Below are 17,050 nucleotides of genomic sequence, written 5' to 3'. Positions count from 1 at the left end.
TGTTTAGGTCCATGTCAATTGGAATACGACCTGAGATTAGAGCTAACCTTCTTCACCAAGTGTGTGTGTGTGAGAAAGAGAGAGAGAGATTAGTGATAACCTAGAGAATAGTAAACCAAGAAATTAATAGGAATAGAGAAAAACACCAAAATTTAACATGGACAGGCTTGGTAGCCTACATCCATGGGAAGAGAAGGAAAAATATCCACTATGATAGAGATACATAGCCAACTTCTCTACAGTCACAATAAAATGTCCACTCTCACTCAACCTTAGTCCAACACCACCAATGGCATTAAACATAAGCCCCTCTTCCCTCCATAAATACATATTAGTCCCCAAAAGTCTATCAACATTATAAACATAGTTTTCAAGGCACCAAGGCGAGGCTAGGAGACAGGGGGGCGCCTAGTCGCCTAGGCGATGGATTTTTTTATGTAGAAGTAGTCAATCTAGACTACAAGCAGTCTTGAATTAAAAGAAAAAAGGATGAAAAAATTGGAGAGAAGAAGAGAAGAGAGGAAGAAAAGTACACGAAGAGAGTTTCAGAAAAGAGAGAGAGTAGGTCTTAGTTTCTGCCGACCCTCTCTTAGTATTTATAACTATTGGCTAACTGTAAAAGGGCTGAATTGCCCTTATTGCTTACATGGCAAATAGAATAAGAAGTAACTAATAATAAAGCTGAAATAACTAACTGAAAATAACTACCAACTAACACTGTCATATCTAACAGAAATATTGCTGCCATACAAACACTGTGAGGACCACATCAGTGGGGTCCACATCAGTGTTCTTTACAGTAGAAAACAAAGATCCTAAGGTAGTTCCCTAGGTACCATAACCATATTTCCTTAATAATTATTCATAATTTTCATAATAAAAGTATAGAGTTCATGTTAAAGTATAGAAAATCAACATATTAATGAGAAGAAGAAAAAGAAGGAAAAGAACATTGAAAAAATATAAGGGTTGAACCCTTATTTTTGTTAGAGGAAAAAAAGCAAAAATGTAGTAGTAGAAAATTTGTTGATTAGACAAAATTTTAAGTGCTTCCTTACTTATTGGTTCAGGTTTTGAAGTCTTTGAGGGTTCAATACAGCATTTAGCAATGTTTGTATTGATTAAACCCTAACAAATAAGAAAATAATAAAAAGAAATTAGTATATAAACACACAAAATGAATATTTAAGTTTAATAGTGCCTATTTTGTAATTATAATGTCAAAAAATAAAGAATAAAAAAGTATTTTATAAGACAGTACAAAACTGCTTGGCAATTAGGCAAGGCGAACCTCCAAGGGCGCCTTGTCGCCTTGTCGCCTAGCCGTCGCCTTGACAACTATGATTACAAATATAGCCCTATAATCTCCAACACGCTCCCTGAAAGAAAGCTCAAATACAACCAAATACACTCTACACCCTCCCGCAAACTCGAGATGGGGAGCCCAGCTTGAGTTTGCAAGTAAGGGTGTTGAAGCAACCTCTACGAAAGTCAATGTACTGTTGAGGCAACCACGAATGAAACTCAAGATGTTGAAGTAGCCTCCTAGAAACCAGAATTGGCTCTTTATCTATTTTCTCCTTTTATACATTTTCTTATTTTCTTTTGCTTTAAAAATATAAAAAATAATCACTGTTAATTTTCATTGCACAAATTACATCATGCCATCAATAAAGCTGCACACTATTATAGAGAAACAATTAAGAGAGAGTGTGAATGAGAGAGTGAGAGAATGAGAGAGAGAGAGAGACGTGTTTGAGGCCATTTAAGAGAGTGTGAATGAGAGAGATATTATATTATTATTATTATTAGAGAGAGAGAGACCTTTGAGTTTTCCAAGGTGTCTAATCTCAATGCATGTTATTATTACATTTAAGAAAGATATTTAAGAGAGAGAAATACAGAGAGAGTGATGGTGGGAATAGTAATACAACATAATAAAATAAAATTTTAATAAATGAAAAAATATAAATAGTTAATAAAAGTCCACTAAACTTCCAAATAAAAATAATAACTATTAATCAAACTTAGTAAAAATTAAAATATATTTATCTTTAATAGTTAATAAAAATTATGAAATTTGTTTTCCTTAACACGTTAATTAAAGACATTCCAATTCCACTGACAATCAAACTTAATAAACACTAATAAAAATAAGAAGTTTAAATATTATGATTTAAAATCCATTGGACATAATAAACATGGGTTTGATATATTGCACATAGAACCCGTGTTCTAATGTTGTATTTTGTTTTATTTAATTCTTTTTACTTTATTAGATAACTTTGTATTAATGCATTTTAGATAAATTAATAATATTGTTAAAATTAATAATTTTTATGAGTTAAGACCTTTACTATGCATAGTGCACATACTACATAAAAGACTTGCATAAAATAGGAGACCCATTAAAAAATTATGTAAAAAAAATTAGTGAATATTTAAAACGTAGAACTTGTTTTATCACTCGGGTGAAGAAGACGATCTAAACAGGTCTGTATTGATCCATTTTCAAAAACGGTTCCGGTTTGTCCAAAAATCCGTACTATGTGATATATGGTACAACATATTTTAACACATGAAAAAATAATAACAATATATTAATATATAATAATATATAATAATAATAATAATAGTAATATATATTTATATATATAATAAAACAAGACATGCCATGTCAGCATGGCTTTCCTTTCTCCCCTACCATTCAAATTCCTTTTAATTTGTTAATTGTCAGAAAATTATAATTTGAAACCTAATAACCAAAATTAATAAAAAAATACATCTTTGTCCCCAAAATTTTATCAACATTACAAATATACCCCTGTAACCTCCAACCAAGGTTCAGTCCACAAGGATTACTGAGATGAGATTAGAGATAAATTTCTTTCCAATGGCCTTGTTTTGAATTCCTAAAAACATGAACCTGGGTGTTGATGATCTAGCTAGTATGGTTTGTAGATTTTTTTCAAGGGGGGTTACAGCAACAGCACAACAGCATTATGCCTGTCAAGTTTTTTCTTTTCTCTTCAGGATGGGGCTGCAGTCACATATTTCACATACATGTGTACATCCTCTTATGTACTCATCAGCTTTTATAGTTACATTATTCAAGAAAAAAAATGGTAAACATATTCTGTGTCTGCAAAACCAGAAGAAGAACCGAGGGTGACAGAATGATATCTGATAAAATAAGAGATAATTGAAAAAGGTATGGCAGCAGAATCCATACTTTCTTTTATTTGATCTTCTCGCATTCGCATTGCTAAAGGATCCCGGCGGATACGGACATCTGTTCCCATCATGATACGATATTCTGCAGCTGTTTGATTCTGAAACATATTAATAAGTTGGGTGTTCTCATCTTCACCAGTCTCTTCAAAATGTTTTTGCACAGCCTCCCGTGATGTATCCTTCTTCCATGCTTTAACCCATTCTGAATAGTATGCTATTGGTCCTATTCTTTCCAGTCTCTCTTGTTCAGATTGTAGTCTGATGATAATATAGAAAACCACTAATGACAAATCCAATTCATGAAAATGCAGCAGGAAAAATATCTCCAAACTACATGACTACATCTTCAGTTTTATAACTAGGAAAGAAAGCATTCACAAGATTGAAACTTTTGATAGGTTGTATAATTGTCCTGTGACTCCTGTCAAGAATATGCTTTAAGAACCCTTTGAAAATTTATTAAAAATACAAAGGACAGTAAACAGTATGAGTACAAACAAGTAAAAGGGTTTTCTTCAGTTATCGTGTAGCAAGGTCTTCAGTAATTATTAACTGCTTAAAGTTCAAACTAACTAAATTAGTTAAACTTGGAACTTTATAACACAGAAGAGAGAGAGAGAGAGAGAGAGAGAGAGAGAGAAAGATCAACAAAATAAACAATGAGATAGACCAAACATTCCACAGGAATTCTCAACTGAGGATGCCACTTGAGCAGGTAATCACTAAATCTAGTAATCAGAAAGCTGGCAAAAGTAGCCTTGATAAGAATTACTCTTCCCCTTAGAGGTGTCGTTCCTCATCCAAGAAACGACATATCTTTGACACCTCTGAACTACTGGATCCTGAAAACAGGATGACTTTGGATTTCTTCCTAGGAAGATCCCCAAGAAAGATGCCAACCTTCCCTTCTTCCCAATAACCCCCCCCCAAAAAAAAGGTTCATTTCATCTTGGACATATATACATGACAAGCAGCTTTTTATCAAGCTTATCTTCAAAATTGAGATCATTTCAAAAGATGCCTCCCTTGATGTTCACCAGAGTTTGGTGATGACTCCAAAAACAAAATGATGTCATTGTAAAATCAATAAATCATGCATGCCAAGCTTGTAAGTGATCTCTTTCTTCTGCTCTAGCAATTAAGGAGCCATTACTCATAATAGAGAACTAGGGTGGCTCTACATAGCCTCTAACCACTTCATCTAATAATTCCAAGCAACAAAGGCAAAACTCTAATGCAACTATATGGGGATCAGCCATCACCCAGCTATCCCTGAATGGTTTGGTGCATAAACTCCCAGTTCGCCCTATTAGACACCCTCTCCAAGCCTAATTTGCAAACAACTCCAACATCATCTTTCTAATCCTTTCTTTTGCACATTCATTTGCCACTAAAAATTCCATCCACCATTTGTCAGCACTTAACAAAAGCACTCTGATTGATTGAAATGATATGACCTAATATTACCCAAGTTAGGATGCAAGAATTTTGGCAATAATTTTATACATACTACCAACCAAACTGATAGGACTGAAATCCTTAATCTCCTCTAAATCCTTCTTAGAGATGAGAACAACAAAAGGTTGTTACTGAAATTACCTAATGTAACTTTTCTTATGTGCATACTGTTCATAGCTTAAGGGGCCTTGGCACTTATACTTTCTGATTACACAATACAATAAATCGCTTACCAAAACAGATATTTTTTGGATAAATAACCTGAAGTTCTTTTTATTAATATATATAGTGTTTGTCATAAAAACAAATTAGTAAAAATACATATTTTCAATGAAACTGAAGAACAAACACCTTTATTCCAACCGTCCAGCCAGGAAATTGCATTTTTTTTTTATCAATAGCCAGGAAATTGCATTTAAGGCATCTTCAATGGTCTCTCTTTCTTATCATTGCACTGTTTATTTTTCAGAGAGGGAAACAGAACAAAGAAGGTAAAAGTTGAAACAACTGAAGTCCACAAAGATCAGTAGCATTCAGTAGAGAAAAAAGGGCCCGCTGTAAAATTTAAACTGGATACATCTTAAACTACAGAAGATACAGCATAAACTTGCATAGAAATTAAATCACAACCTAAATTGCATTGCATTTTTCATGCTACATGAAGTAATATCTGGAAAGGCACCATTTTCCATCCACTAATATACCAAAACACGAAAAAGAAGAACTTCAAAAGCGGAGATTCACATAAAACTTTTCCTTTTGAGAAATAATGGATGTCATCCTGTATTAAACATTTACCTGCAAAGAAAATATCTCTGTTCTACCAAAATGCAAGAGCATGCCACAAAAGATCAGTAAAAGAAAAGCGATTAAGATTTTACAGTGTTACCTTTCCTCTTTAAATAGATGCCGCCTTGCCCTGTAAAGAGAGGTCTCAGTCAGTGTTGGTTGGTCTCCATAAAGCTTTACTTGCCCAGTCTCTGCCATAGCTTTAAGAAATACCTGCAAACATCTCCACATCTTTAACCTTGAGTTTCTCTAGAAGAGACTTCAGAAAATCTATAGAACTATTCAGGTTAGCAGCAGCCAATGGCACAATGAAATATATGGTGCCATTTGGCAAGTCTTTTTAGGAAGATCTACTGACAACCCTAATGGCCAAAAGACATGGAACTCTTTGGGTCTTGTCATTAAAGATCAAGACTGCTTGGTATGTACCCTGGTCTACTGTGGTCTACCAGGCTGTTAAACAAAAGATTTTAGGCATGGAAAGACAGGAAGCTTCATTAGATTTTTGTCTGTTTCAGGCTTTCATGAGATTTTTGGGACGTGGGTCTTTCTGGATTCCTATCTTTCATTGACAAACAGAGAAAGACCGTTTTCTGGTCTAGCAGTCTTTGAAAAGTCCAAAAGATCTTCTGAAAAGAGTAGCCAAACAGGCCCTAGTAAATGTTCAACAGTAAGATCAACCTGGGAGATCTCCTGTAGAAAAATTTTTCCAGTTGGATTGCTCTAGTATCTATAAACAGTTTTTGGTGTCGCTTTTTTAGAGGGCTGATTAGGCACACCCCAATTTTGATAAGGGGACATCCCTGGTTTAAAAAATAAAAGGTATCTCTATAAAAGTACACAAGTACGTAAAGGTGTCTGTCTTTTCAAAACACCACGTCTGGCCTATTCAGTAGGGTTGTGCTCCATTTATCAATAATGAGTTGTGCTATAATCACCACTATCTTCTTAACGATAAACAGTTTTTTTCTTTTTTTATCAGTAAAAGGATTTCATTTATCAAAATCAGTAAACAGTTTTAGTATAGTTGCAAAAATTTTTTCTATCTGCCAAGAAGAAGAAAACAAAAAGAAAATGAATTTCAAGACATCTAATGAGTAGATTCACTTGAAGAAATACAGCATGGACTGGGAGATCTCCCAGGTAAAACGTTAAGATGGTGGGTCCACCTGCATCAAACATTGTGCTATTACAGCATACCAGAAAATATCATATATTCACTATTCATGCTCTTTTTTTTTTTGACTAACCGTTTCAACATCTGGTTTTCTCCTTTGCCACCTTGACCATTGTTCCTTATCTGGCTTTCTCCAGTTCCACCATAGTTCTTCACTTGAAAGTGTCTCCTCGATTGGTTTCTTAACCTTTGGATCAACAAAAGGGTGAGGGTGTCCATATTTCTTGTCTAATTCATAATCATCGATGTTCTCTTCCTCAGGCTCCGTTTGATAAACAACATATTCTGAGGATGGGTCTTTAGTCTCCTCCGAAACATCATCAGAAGTTTCAAGCATTGCTGGATCACTTGAATCTACACTCAATTCTGAAGATTCTACAGTGCCTACGGATGCTTTATACTTCTTCCTCCTGCTTCCAGGATGTTTCCCAAATGATGATGCAGTTATGGACTTTCCGGTTGGCTCAGGAGCCCTGGCAGCTCTGACCCGACTCACTGTGCCTTCAGGCCAATAATCCTGCCCAGGAATGCTTGCACGAGCACCAGACGCTGGTTCAAGCTGCCCAGATGTGGAGTCCATATAACTATAGTATGGTGGACGCTCAACAGATAACGGGTCAAAGGAACCATCCTTCTTTGCACACTTGATAAAGGGAAGTAAAGTGGTCTTCATTATAAATGGATTACTGTTCAATGCAATCTTAAGTTGCACCTTTCCTGCTGTAAATGAACCTACAAAAGATGTCTGGGTGATTCCCAGAAAATTGGATATGCCCATATCAGTTATCAGTTATTACTTTAGGAGAAATACTCAAGTCAGGTCAGGGAGGAGCAATGGAGCCTTCCTACTCTTCAGTTAAAATAATGAACATGCAGGTTAGTTGGGAATGGTATTCACCATTTGGTGAATTCCACCAAATATCACTGTCAAAACTAACTTAATTGAATGAGGAAACAATCTGATCCAATGTGTTTAGACATTTAAAGAAATTATATGGATCAAACTGTTATTTTTCATTCCATAGGACCAGTTTCTTCCCCTTAAAAATTTCTTGGTGGAATTATTACTAAATGGATCCCAACCACCAAGATTCATGGAACATGTACTGAGAGGATAGGGAAAGTGAGTTTTCCACAGCCTCCTTCCTGACTCATGTACTCAATTACTAATATATGAAAAAGATCAAGTACTAAAATCTAAGAATCCAATACAGAGTAAGTTAAACATTCAAAATTACTACCTTTTTTTCTGATAGAAAGGAAAACAGATTATACAAACTCAGGGATGGAACAACCCCAAGCATCCTATAAGAAAAATAAAAAAGATTATGATAATTGCTACTCAACAATACCTTCGTACTGCAGTTAAAAATATTCCAATCACCAATTGAAGGGTAAATGACAACTAAAAAAAATGAGCTACTAGGTGGCTTTGGAAGTTTGTTTTCGTATGTCTAAGTAAGGAGCATCAAAAGTTTCTCAAGGAAGCTTTATCCTATGATAATGAGATCTTTGATATTCAAGAATGTAATTCCCAAAAGGAAAAAAACTGGTGCATACTTCAGATGATGAAAATTCCAGCATCTCATTTCCACAGGACATACCACATACGTTGGATGAGAAACATAGTTATCAATAAAATGCCTAGGTCAAAGAGCATCTTTATGAGTATCCTTTTGTGCCTGACAGCCTTGACCCAAGTGTTTTTGCGTGAGAATGTGCCAAATGTAGGTATTGTTTGTGTCACATCATATCATATTGTATTCACCATAGTAAGTGAAGGAGCATTGTAAAATATCAGTTTTTAGTTCAAAGAACCATAAAATGAGTTTAGTTATCGGTTAACTATGATAGAACTTCAACTAGTAGCCTTCACTATCATATTCTTTGTGAGAGCCAAGAGGCACCTTCTTCTACTAATCTCTCAATCTCTGTGAGCAAAACAGAGTACCATTTCTCTCTATGGAAAACTAGCGGCTTCTATGGAAAACTAGCAGCTCCTTCCCTTCATGTTTTCCTTTTTCCTTACCCCCCATGCGGACCTCAGTCTCTTTATCACATTGAACATAACAAAGACTCCACCCCTGTTTTCTTTTTCTCCATTCTCTGATTTAGACATATACATATTTTCTTCATATCTCTCTTTGGCATGAATAAAATGGGATCTTCACCCCCTTGTATTTTTCCCATAGATTATGTAATGTTGCTTTTATACTTTTAATTCTCATACTTGCTACTTCTAAGGAAACAACTATGTTTTAGTGGTTCAGATAAGTCCTGTTCAAGGAGAAAGAGAAAGAAGGAGGAGGAAGAAAGCTGTCAAACTAGAGAGTCTCAACCCTCCTAGTCAACCATAATCTCTATTATATTAAAATAAGGGTACAAAGACAAATATACCCCAATTTTAAGTATGGGACAAGAAAAATAAAAAAAACAAAACAGAATTGCCACATCACTACACTACTTAAAGTTTAATGAAAAGACTAAGTTACCCTTACTCGACCAACTCAAACACTCTCCCTCAAGCTAGAGAATATATGTAATATAATCCTAGCTTATTATATATATAGTTCGCTCTCCCTGAACTCAAACCTTTTGTGAACAAGTCTGCCCATTGATCACCTGAACTCATGTATTCTATGCTTATCTCTCTAGTAAGGACTTTCTCCCTAACAAAATGGCAATCAACCTCTATGTGTTTTGTCCTTTCATGGAAAATCGAATTAGATGAGATGTGGATTGCAACTTAATTGTCACAGTACAATCTCATAGGTTTGCTCATTGAGAATCCAACTTCTTGCAAAAGATTTTTCAGCCATATTGATTCACATGTGGTGTGTACCATGGCCCTGTATTCAGATTCAACATTACTCCTTGCCACAACAGTTTGCTTCTTACTCTTTCATGTCACTAGATTTCCTCCAAGAAATGTGCAATAACCTATAGTGGATCTCCTAGTAGACACCGAGCCTGGCTAATCTGCATCTATATACCCAACTATCTCAAGTCTTCCCCCTGGTTTATACAACAACCCACGACCTGGAGCTCCCTTCAAGTACCACATAATTCTAAGAACTGCATCCCAGTGAGGTACTTAGGAGTTTTGCATAAATTGATTCACCATACTAATAGCAAATGAGATGTCTGGTCTGCTAATGCTTAAGGTAGTTCAGCTTCCCCACTAACAGTCTATATCTTCCAAGATCATCAAACATTTCACCTGCATCACTAATCAACTTAGCATTTGGTTCCATGGGTGTTTCAACTGATTTCACACCTAACAATCATGTTTCTTCCAACAGATCAAGAACATTTTTTCTTTGGCACAAATTTATACCTTGTATCGACCTAGCAACTTCTATACCCAAGAAGTACTTCAACTTGCCAAGATCTTTTGTTTGGAAATGTTCTTGCAAAAAGGCCTTTAGTTTGTCAATCCCTAATCTGCCACTACCAGTTATGACTATATCATCCACATAAACCACTAATAAAATCTTTCCGGCTTCATAATTATAGCTAAACACTGAGTGATCGACCTGACATTGTTTCATTCCAAAATTTTTCACCACTTCACTAAACTTTCCAAACCAAGCACAAGGAGACTGTTTCAGCCCATAAATTGCCTTCTTGGGCCTACACACTTTACCATCCCCCTCTTGAGCAACAAATCCTAGTGGTTTCTCCATATAGACCTCCTCCAAAATGTCACCATGGAGGAAGGCATTTAATCATACATAACTACCAAGGAAATCAAGACACAAATTGAACCAATCTTAGTCGCAGGAGAAAAGGTTTCCACATAATGCACCCCATATAACTGAGAATAATCTTTAGCAACCAATCGGGCCTTCAACCATTCCACGCTGCCATTTGATAAATAGTTAACATATACACCCAGTTACAACCTATAACATACTTACCAGGAGTAAAAGTGGTGAGCTCCCACGTGTGGTTGTACTGAAGAGCAAATAGTTCCTCCATTACTTGACTCCATCCCAGTGAAGTAAGAGACTCCTAAACATCCTTGGGTATAGATATAGAAGACAACAAAGAAACAAACCGGTGATGTGAAGTGGAAAGGTGAGAAATAAAAACATAATTGGAAATGAGATGTAAGGTACAACTATGTTTACCTTTTCGTAACGTAATGGGAAGATGAAGTTCAGAAGAAGTAGGCAACTCTAGGACAGGAGCAACTACAGGATCTGCAGACAAGGTAGAAGTCGAAGGAGGTGTCAGTGTTTGTCAATGAGTTTACACGTACCAGATCGATGGTCGTTCAGTAAGTATCTACACTGGAGGAGGTGAAGGGTCAGACATAACAACAACAGTTGGAATGGGATCACCAACTGGAAGAGGAAGAGGGATCAATGGTGAAGAGGACGGTACATCAAGACTCAAGAAGAACGGCATGGACTCAAAAAATGTAACATCAGGGCAGACAAATGACTTCCGAGTGATAGGATTGTAACACTTATACCCTTTCTGGGTCTAAGAATAGCCAAGAAAGATACCCTTAATAGAGCGTGCATTCGACTTGTCTAAACCAGGGCCCAAATTATGAACAAAGCAAACACACCCAAAGACCTGAGAAGTTAATGGAAAGCGAGACAAAGTGGGAAACAAAATAGAAAAGGGAGACCGACCATAAAGAATAAAGGAGGGCATCCGATTAATGAGAAAAAAAGCCCTAAGCACAACGTCACTCCAAAATCATTTAGGAACGTTCATATGATGAAGGATAGACCGAGCAGTCTCAAGAAGATAACAGTTCTTTCGTAGCCACCCATTTTGTTGAGGGGTGGATGCACACGAAGTCTAATGAATGATGCCATATTGCTCCAAATATTGTTGAAAGGAAGTAAAAAAGTATTCATGACCATTATTAGAACAAAGAAATTTTATTGGAACACCAAACTGTGTATGTATTTCAGCATGGAATTTTTGAAAAAATAGAAAACAATTCACTCATTTCTTTCATTAAATAAATTCATGTCATCCTTAAACAATCATCAATAAAAATGATAAAATACTTGTAACCGTTATAGGACTCAACTTTAATCGGACCCCAAACATCTGAATAGACTAAAGCAAAAGGACTAAACATACGACTATCAACACTAGGACTAAAGGAATCCTGATGGTGTTTCCCATACTGACACAACTCACACTACAAAAAAGACAAATGACTCAAAGAAGGAACTAGTAGCTTGAGAGAATAGGGGTCAGCATTCGGTTTATTCGGTTAAAAACTGAACTGAATAAACCGAAATTTTAAAAACCAAAATAAAAAATGAAAACCCAACCGAAACCAAATTACAAGAAAATCAAAATTTTCGGTTATTTCAATTAAAAACTGAATTTAATTAATATTATATCTTATAACCTATAATGCATACATATATATATATTATTATAATATATTGTGAAATTGAATTTCATTATGATACATTATATATAATATATTAACATATAAGTATATAGCATATTATATATTAAATGTTATATATAGTATATTATATATTACATATTATATAATGAATTTCAATTAATTCAATTTTTTCGGTTAATTGAATTTCTAACTCTGAAAACCAAAACCGAAAACCAAAATTCCTAAAAACCGAACTAACTAAACCGAATTACCCAAAAAACTGAAAAAACCAAAACCGAAATTTTCGGTTCGATATTTCGGTTTTAACCAAATAATGCTCACCCCTACTTGAGAGCCTTGAGAGATGGATGTCCCAACCGACAATGCCATTGGAGAGGAGTCAAGGAAGTTTGAAGTGTAACTGAAAATCCACCACCGTCAAAATAATACAATCCACTGGCTTCATACCCTCCACCAATCTTCTTCCCCGTCTAGAGATCCTAAGAAACACAAGATGAAGGGTAAAAAGTGATAGAGCAATTACGGGCCTTAGTTAATTTACTAACAGACATGAGGTTGAATGGAAATTTAGGCACATATAGAACAAACGATAAAGAAAGCGATGCAATGTCAACATTACCAACAACACCACAAATGGGGGGAAGAAGAACCATTGGCCAGGGTAACAGTTTGTGATGTGGAAGTTTTAAAGAGGGAAGAAAACACACCTAGAATCCCGGTCCTGAGTGTGCAAGAGTAGTAGTGTTATGTTGTGAAGTGGCTTGAAGGAACCTCTCATACTCATCTCGTAGTACACTCATTGTCTCCTTCCCGAAAGCAAATGTAGATGTGAAATGTGTTTGATCCGTATGTTGATTATCACTCACATCACCACCAACAACAACTACATGATTAGCCCATGTAGAGAGTGGGCCATTTAGATCATAACAAAAATTAATCGTATGTCCGTCTTTGCCACAATGTGTACACTTTCTAATAGTATGCCCTCTTCCTCTACCACGGCCTCCCCCTGAGTCATGACCTCCACCACGACCAAACATGGGACTACCATGGCCTCCTTGAAATGTATGCTCCCCCTATTGCCACATTCACCTCCTCTCACTACAACAAACATTGATCTATCAGACGTTGTGGTACTCTCTATGGGTTCCAAGGAAATTCTGCAAAGCCGAGCAAAGACCTCCTCAAGTGTAGGAAGAGCAAAACCTTCCAATATTTGTGCTCTAACTGGTTTATATTTTGATTTCAGCCCCATTAAGAACCTGGTTACATCAAGTTGCTCCCTTTGTTGTAGCTGAATTTTAACATCTGAAGTTAGGGGATAATGGATACTGAGTTCATTTCTGAGGTTCCTCATACTAGCATAATACTCTTCAAGGGTCTGCTTTCCTTGCTGCAAATTAAAATACTCCCGATAGAGTTGATACACTCTCGTAGCATTATCCTATCCTAAATAGAGCTTTTTGGCATGTTCCCATATTTCCTTGGTTCTATCTAGGAACATAAAGTTTACACTTATCTTAGGTTCTATATTGTTCCATAGCCATGTCAGGATTTGGGCATCCTCTTGTTCCCAATCATCAAACCCTAAAGAGTCAACTGATGGTTTATCCTCCTTCACATTTTTCACCTTCCTCTTGGCTTTGAGAAAAACCTCAACCGACTTGGCCCATGGAACATAATTTTCACCATTAAGTTTAATTGATGTCATCTGCACACCTAAATAGTCTGAGGGGATCACCACCACTATCTCCGGTTGCTGCCATTATGTTCTCAATACACTAGATTTCTCCTAGTTCTGAATAATCAGCCAACAAAAAGGATTTCTGCTGTTCAATCAACACTACTGCAATCTGCACATCACCTTATGGCACTTTCTCAACCAGCCACCATAAAAAATAAAAATAAAAAACTGATTTCTCACACCGCTACTGTTAACCACACTATTTCGTGCATCACCATTCAAACACAAACAAAGAAAAAAACCCTCTTGAAACTGCTCAGTAGAGGGTCTGTAACACAACAAACACCACCACACAACCACTAGGGCTGTCACTCATGGTGACAGCAATCTAAGAACTACTCACCTAGGGCTGTCACACCTTCCTAACACCTGTAATGGGGATTGCAGCAGTCATGGATCACCAAAAAAGGGTTGCCACAGCCTTCTACTGGGTGTGCCACAACCTTCTACCTGTGTAACTGAGATCACACCTCAGAGAAAAGGAGAAAAGAAGAAGAGGAGAGATTGCAGGTCCAGGAACTTGAGATTGCAGCCTTCCTCTCTTTTATTTAGGGCTCTGATACCATGTTTTAGTGGTTCAGATAAGCCCTGTTCAAGGTGAAAGAGAAAGAAGAAGAAGAAGAAGAAGGAAGAAAGCTGTCAAACTAGAGTCTCAACCGTCCTAGTCAACCATAATCTCTATTATATTAAAATAAGGGTACAAAGTCAAATATACCCCTACTTAAGTATGGGACAAGAAAAATAAAAAAACAAAACAGAATTTCCACATCACTACACTACTTAAACTATAATGAAAAGACTAAGTTACCTTACTCGACCAACTCTAACAAACTGGTTCATAAAAACGAAGGAAATCAGCTACAACTAACCAGGTATTTTGATAATGCTTAGATAGAAACCCAGTTGCCTAGGCAACATGGTTCTCCCTGCCACCTACAATCACCTTAGCACTTTGACGACTAGCCCATAGAAAAAGGGAAATAAACGAAAAACCAAGTATTTATCAAAACCTAATGCCTGGAATAGAAACTTAGTTGCCTAGGCAACATAGTGCTCCCCGCCACCTAGCCTCACCTTAGCATTTTGACAAATAACAACTACGATGAGAAGAAAGAAACGGATTTATCATTCAACAATCTAACCTAGATTGTTATGTTCAACCTGATCAGATGGTGGAACTATTTGATCTATTGTCTTCTTCTCAAGGAAACCGTTACTTAGGGGACAGAGCACATATTGGATAGCAATATTGATCTAATCATTTCAACTTTATCCAGGAATTCACCAGCATGACACTCATAACAGGGTATGTGCAGATCCATGGTACATGTACATGGACACTGTCATAGCATGCTCAGTTTTTCTTTTAGTGCACAAGTTGCATCTTTTCTATACCTAGGTAACATAGCATGCATAACATGAATGAGTCAATGAATTTCCATTTATAACTAGTTGGGATAAGGCATGGATGATGATGATGATAATGATGGTGATTTTTTTCTCCTTTCTATCATAGAAGGAATGTTTCTCTCCCTTTCATTCCCTGACCCTTGCTTATATTAAAATAGAATGTTTCTATATTGTAGAAACAGTGTCCACTCCACATTCCATGGTGAATAACTAAAATTTAAAAATATATATATATAGAAGATAAATTTAATAAAACTAAAAGACCTCTTAGAGCTCTACTCAACTTGAATATTGATGCTTTTTTATCAGTAAATCAGATATTAATTGTTTTAGCAAATATTCCAACACAATATCTGTTCTTAAAGGCAGAAAATTCTCTTACTCAAAATCAGCATTTTCACAACAAACTAAAACCACTGAGCCCGAGGTCATATCTAGGTGCAACAAGTCCATGTTTCTCCATAGATTAGCAATGTATGGACAAGACAGATTCTTACAATGTCAAAAAAGTTATTCAGGGATGCACCAAAGGCACCAAAATTTAACACAAAATGGAAGGGAAATACTGAGGTAACAGAATGAACTAGACCATATATATTCAATACCTTGGAATTCTATGCTAAATACTCAACGCACTTAGCTAGATCCTAGGGTATTTCTTTTTCTCAATGTGAAGATTATATGATTCAGTATTTCTCTATTACCAGAAAAACCCAGTTAAAAAATTTAACGAATTTACACAAATCACTGATAAATAGCGAGAACTCATAATAGAACCAAGAAAAATTAAAATTTAAGCATAATACAAATACAGGAATGCAGGGAATGGTGATAAGAAGTAGAACACCCTTTTAAATTTATCCAAACTAAACAAACCTGGGAATTTAAACATGACTTCCCAATAAGAAATCCATCATTAGACGCCAAACCCTTAGGTCCTCTATCTGCTAGGAAAAAAGGAAATGAACACATTTCTCTTACTAATAAGTTCAAAATATATCTCAACAGAAATATCATAATTATCTATCAAAGAAGCTGAAAATTCAAGAAAAAAAAATAGGCACCTTGATAAAGCCAAGTTGGTGCTAGAGACGCCATTTCTACAACATATACAACAGCAGGGAGTCCGAAAAAGAATTGCAGGTACTAATTATTTACTTAAAAAGATGAAAATTTTGCTAAAGCAAAAAACCAGGTTGGAGTCAAGAAAAATGAGATAGAAATCGTTAGTTGCTTCGCCGGAGAAATAGAGTGATTCTACTAAATTTCGAGAGATGAAGAAGTGAAGCGGGAGACTGGGAAGTTGAATGCGTAACTACAACTTTGAAGAGAAGAAGAGGATAAACCCGCTAGTTATATTGTATTGTACAGCCGACCCGGTCAGTTGACTCACTTCAACTTTGCCTCCTTATCGAATGAACCGGATTACCGGCTATGCAGGGTTTAGAAAATTGTACGGTCATCTATCAGCAGTTCATCACTACCGTTTCTCATGGGTCCCAACTCCAAGAGTGAGAGACTGAGAGTCGCACTTTATATTCATTCCCCTCTTCCCTTTTATCCATTTTGAAAATTTGTATCATGTCATTTCGGCCTAGTGCCATTTTGGCCTCTGAAATTTAAAATGCAATAATTTATTATCAAAACTTTTAAAAAGTACAACAAAACATTATGAAAATATACAAATACCCAAGGGTCATCTAGTTTTGTTATCAATCATCAAATATATATTAAATTGGTCTCTTAAGGTCATTATACCTCTCCTTGCTTCAAACCCTCTTTCCTAATTTTCTTTTTTTATTGAACTTTTTAATTGTATATAATTTTTCTAAAATCACATATGTTT

The 17,050-nt window shown here is 35.9% G+C and overlaps 1 protein-coding gene across 5 annotated transcripts in view; it reads right to left on the bottom strand.

Moving 5' to 3' along the window:
- Positions 1-16,734, bottom strand: part of PTAC12 (plastid transcriptionally active 12) — a 49,764-nt gene extending 33,030 nt beyond the window's left edge. For 3 of the 5 annotated variants that reach the window (XR_016110911.1, XR_016110912.1, XM_088981588.1), the window contains exons 1-5: positions 16,269-16,522; positions 16,081-16,151; positions 6,732-7,403; positions 5,582-5,694; positions 3,233-3,492 (exon numbers count right to left, since the gene is read on the bottom strand). Coding sequence is in view for 2 of the 5 variants with exons in the window: in XM_088981588.1 (XP_088837714.1) it covers positions 3,233-3,492; positions 5,582-5,694; positions 6,732-7,403; positions 16,081-16,151; positions 16,269-16,302 (1,150 nt within the window). In the remaining 3 variants the exon portion in view is untranslated. Of the gene's footprint in view, positions 1-3,232; positions 3,493-5,581; positions 5,695-6,731; positions 7,404-16,080; positions 16,152-16,268 lie in introns of all 5 variants that reach the window. The other 2 variants (XR_016110913.1, XM_088981590.1) reach the window with 2 other exon arrangements.
- Between the last annotated feature and the right edge of the window lie 316 nt (positions 16,735-17,050).

The sequence above is a fragment of the Nelumbo lutea genome, chromosome 3 (genome assembly GCF_056320005.1).
Source record: "Nelumbo lutea isolate HS-2025 chromosome 3, American lotus-T2T, whole genome shotgun sequence".
Taxonomy (NCBI): domain Eukaryota; kingdom Viridiplantae; phylum Streptophyta; class Magnoliopsida; order Proteales; family Nelumbonaceae; genus Nelumbo; species Nelumbo lutea.
This window is presented reverse-complemented; position numbering and strand designations above follow the sequence as displayed.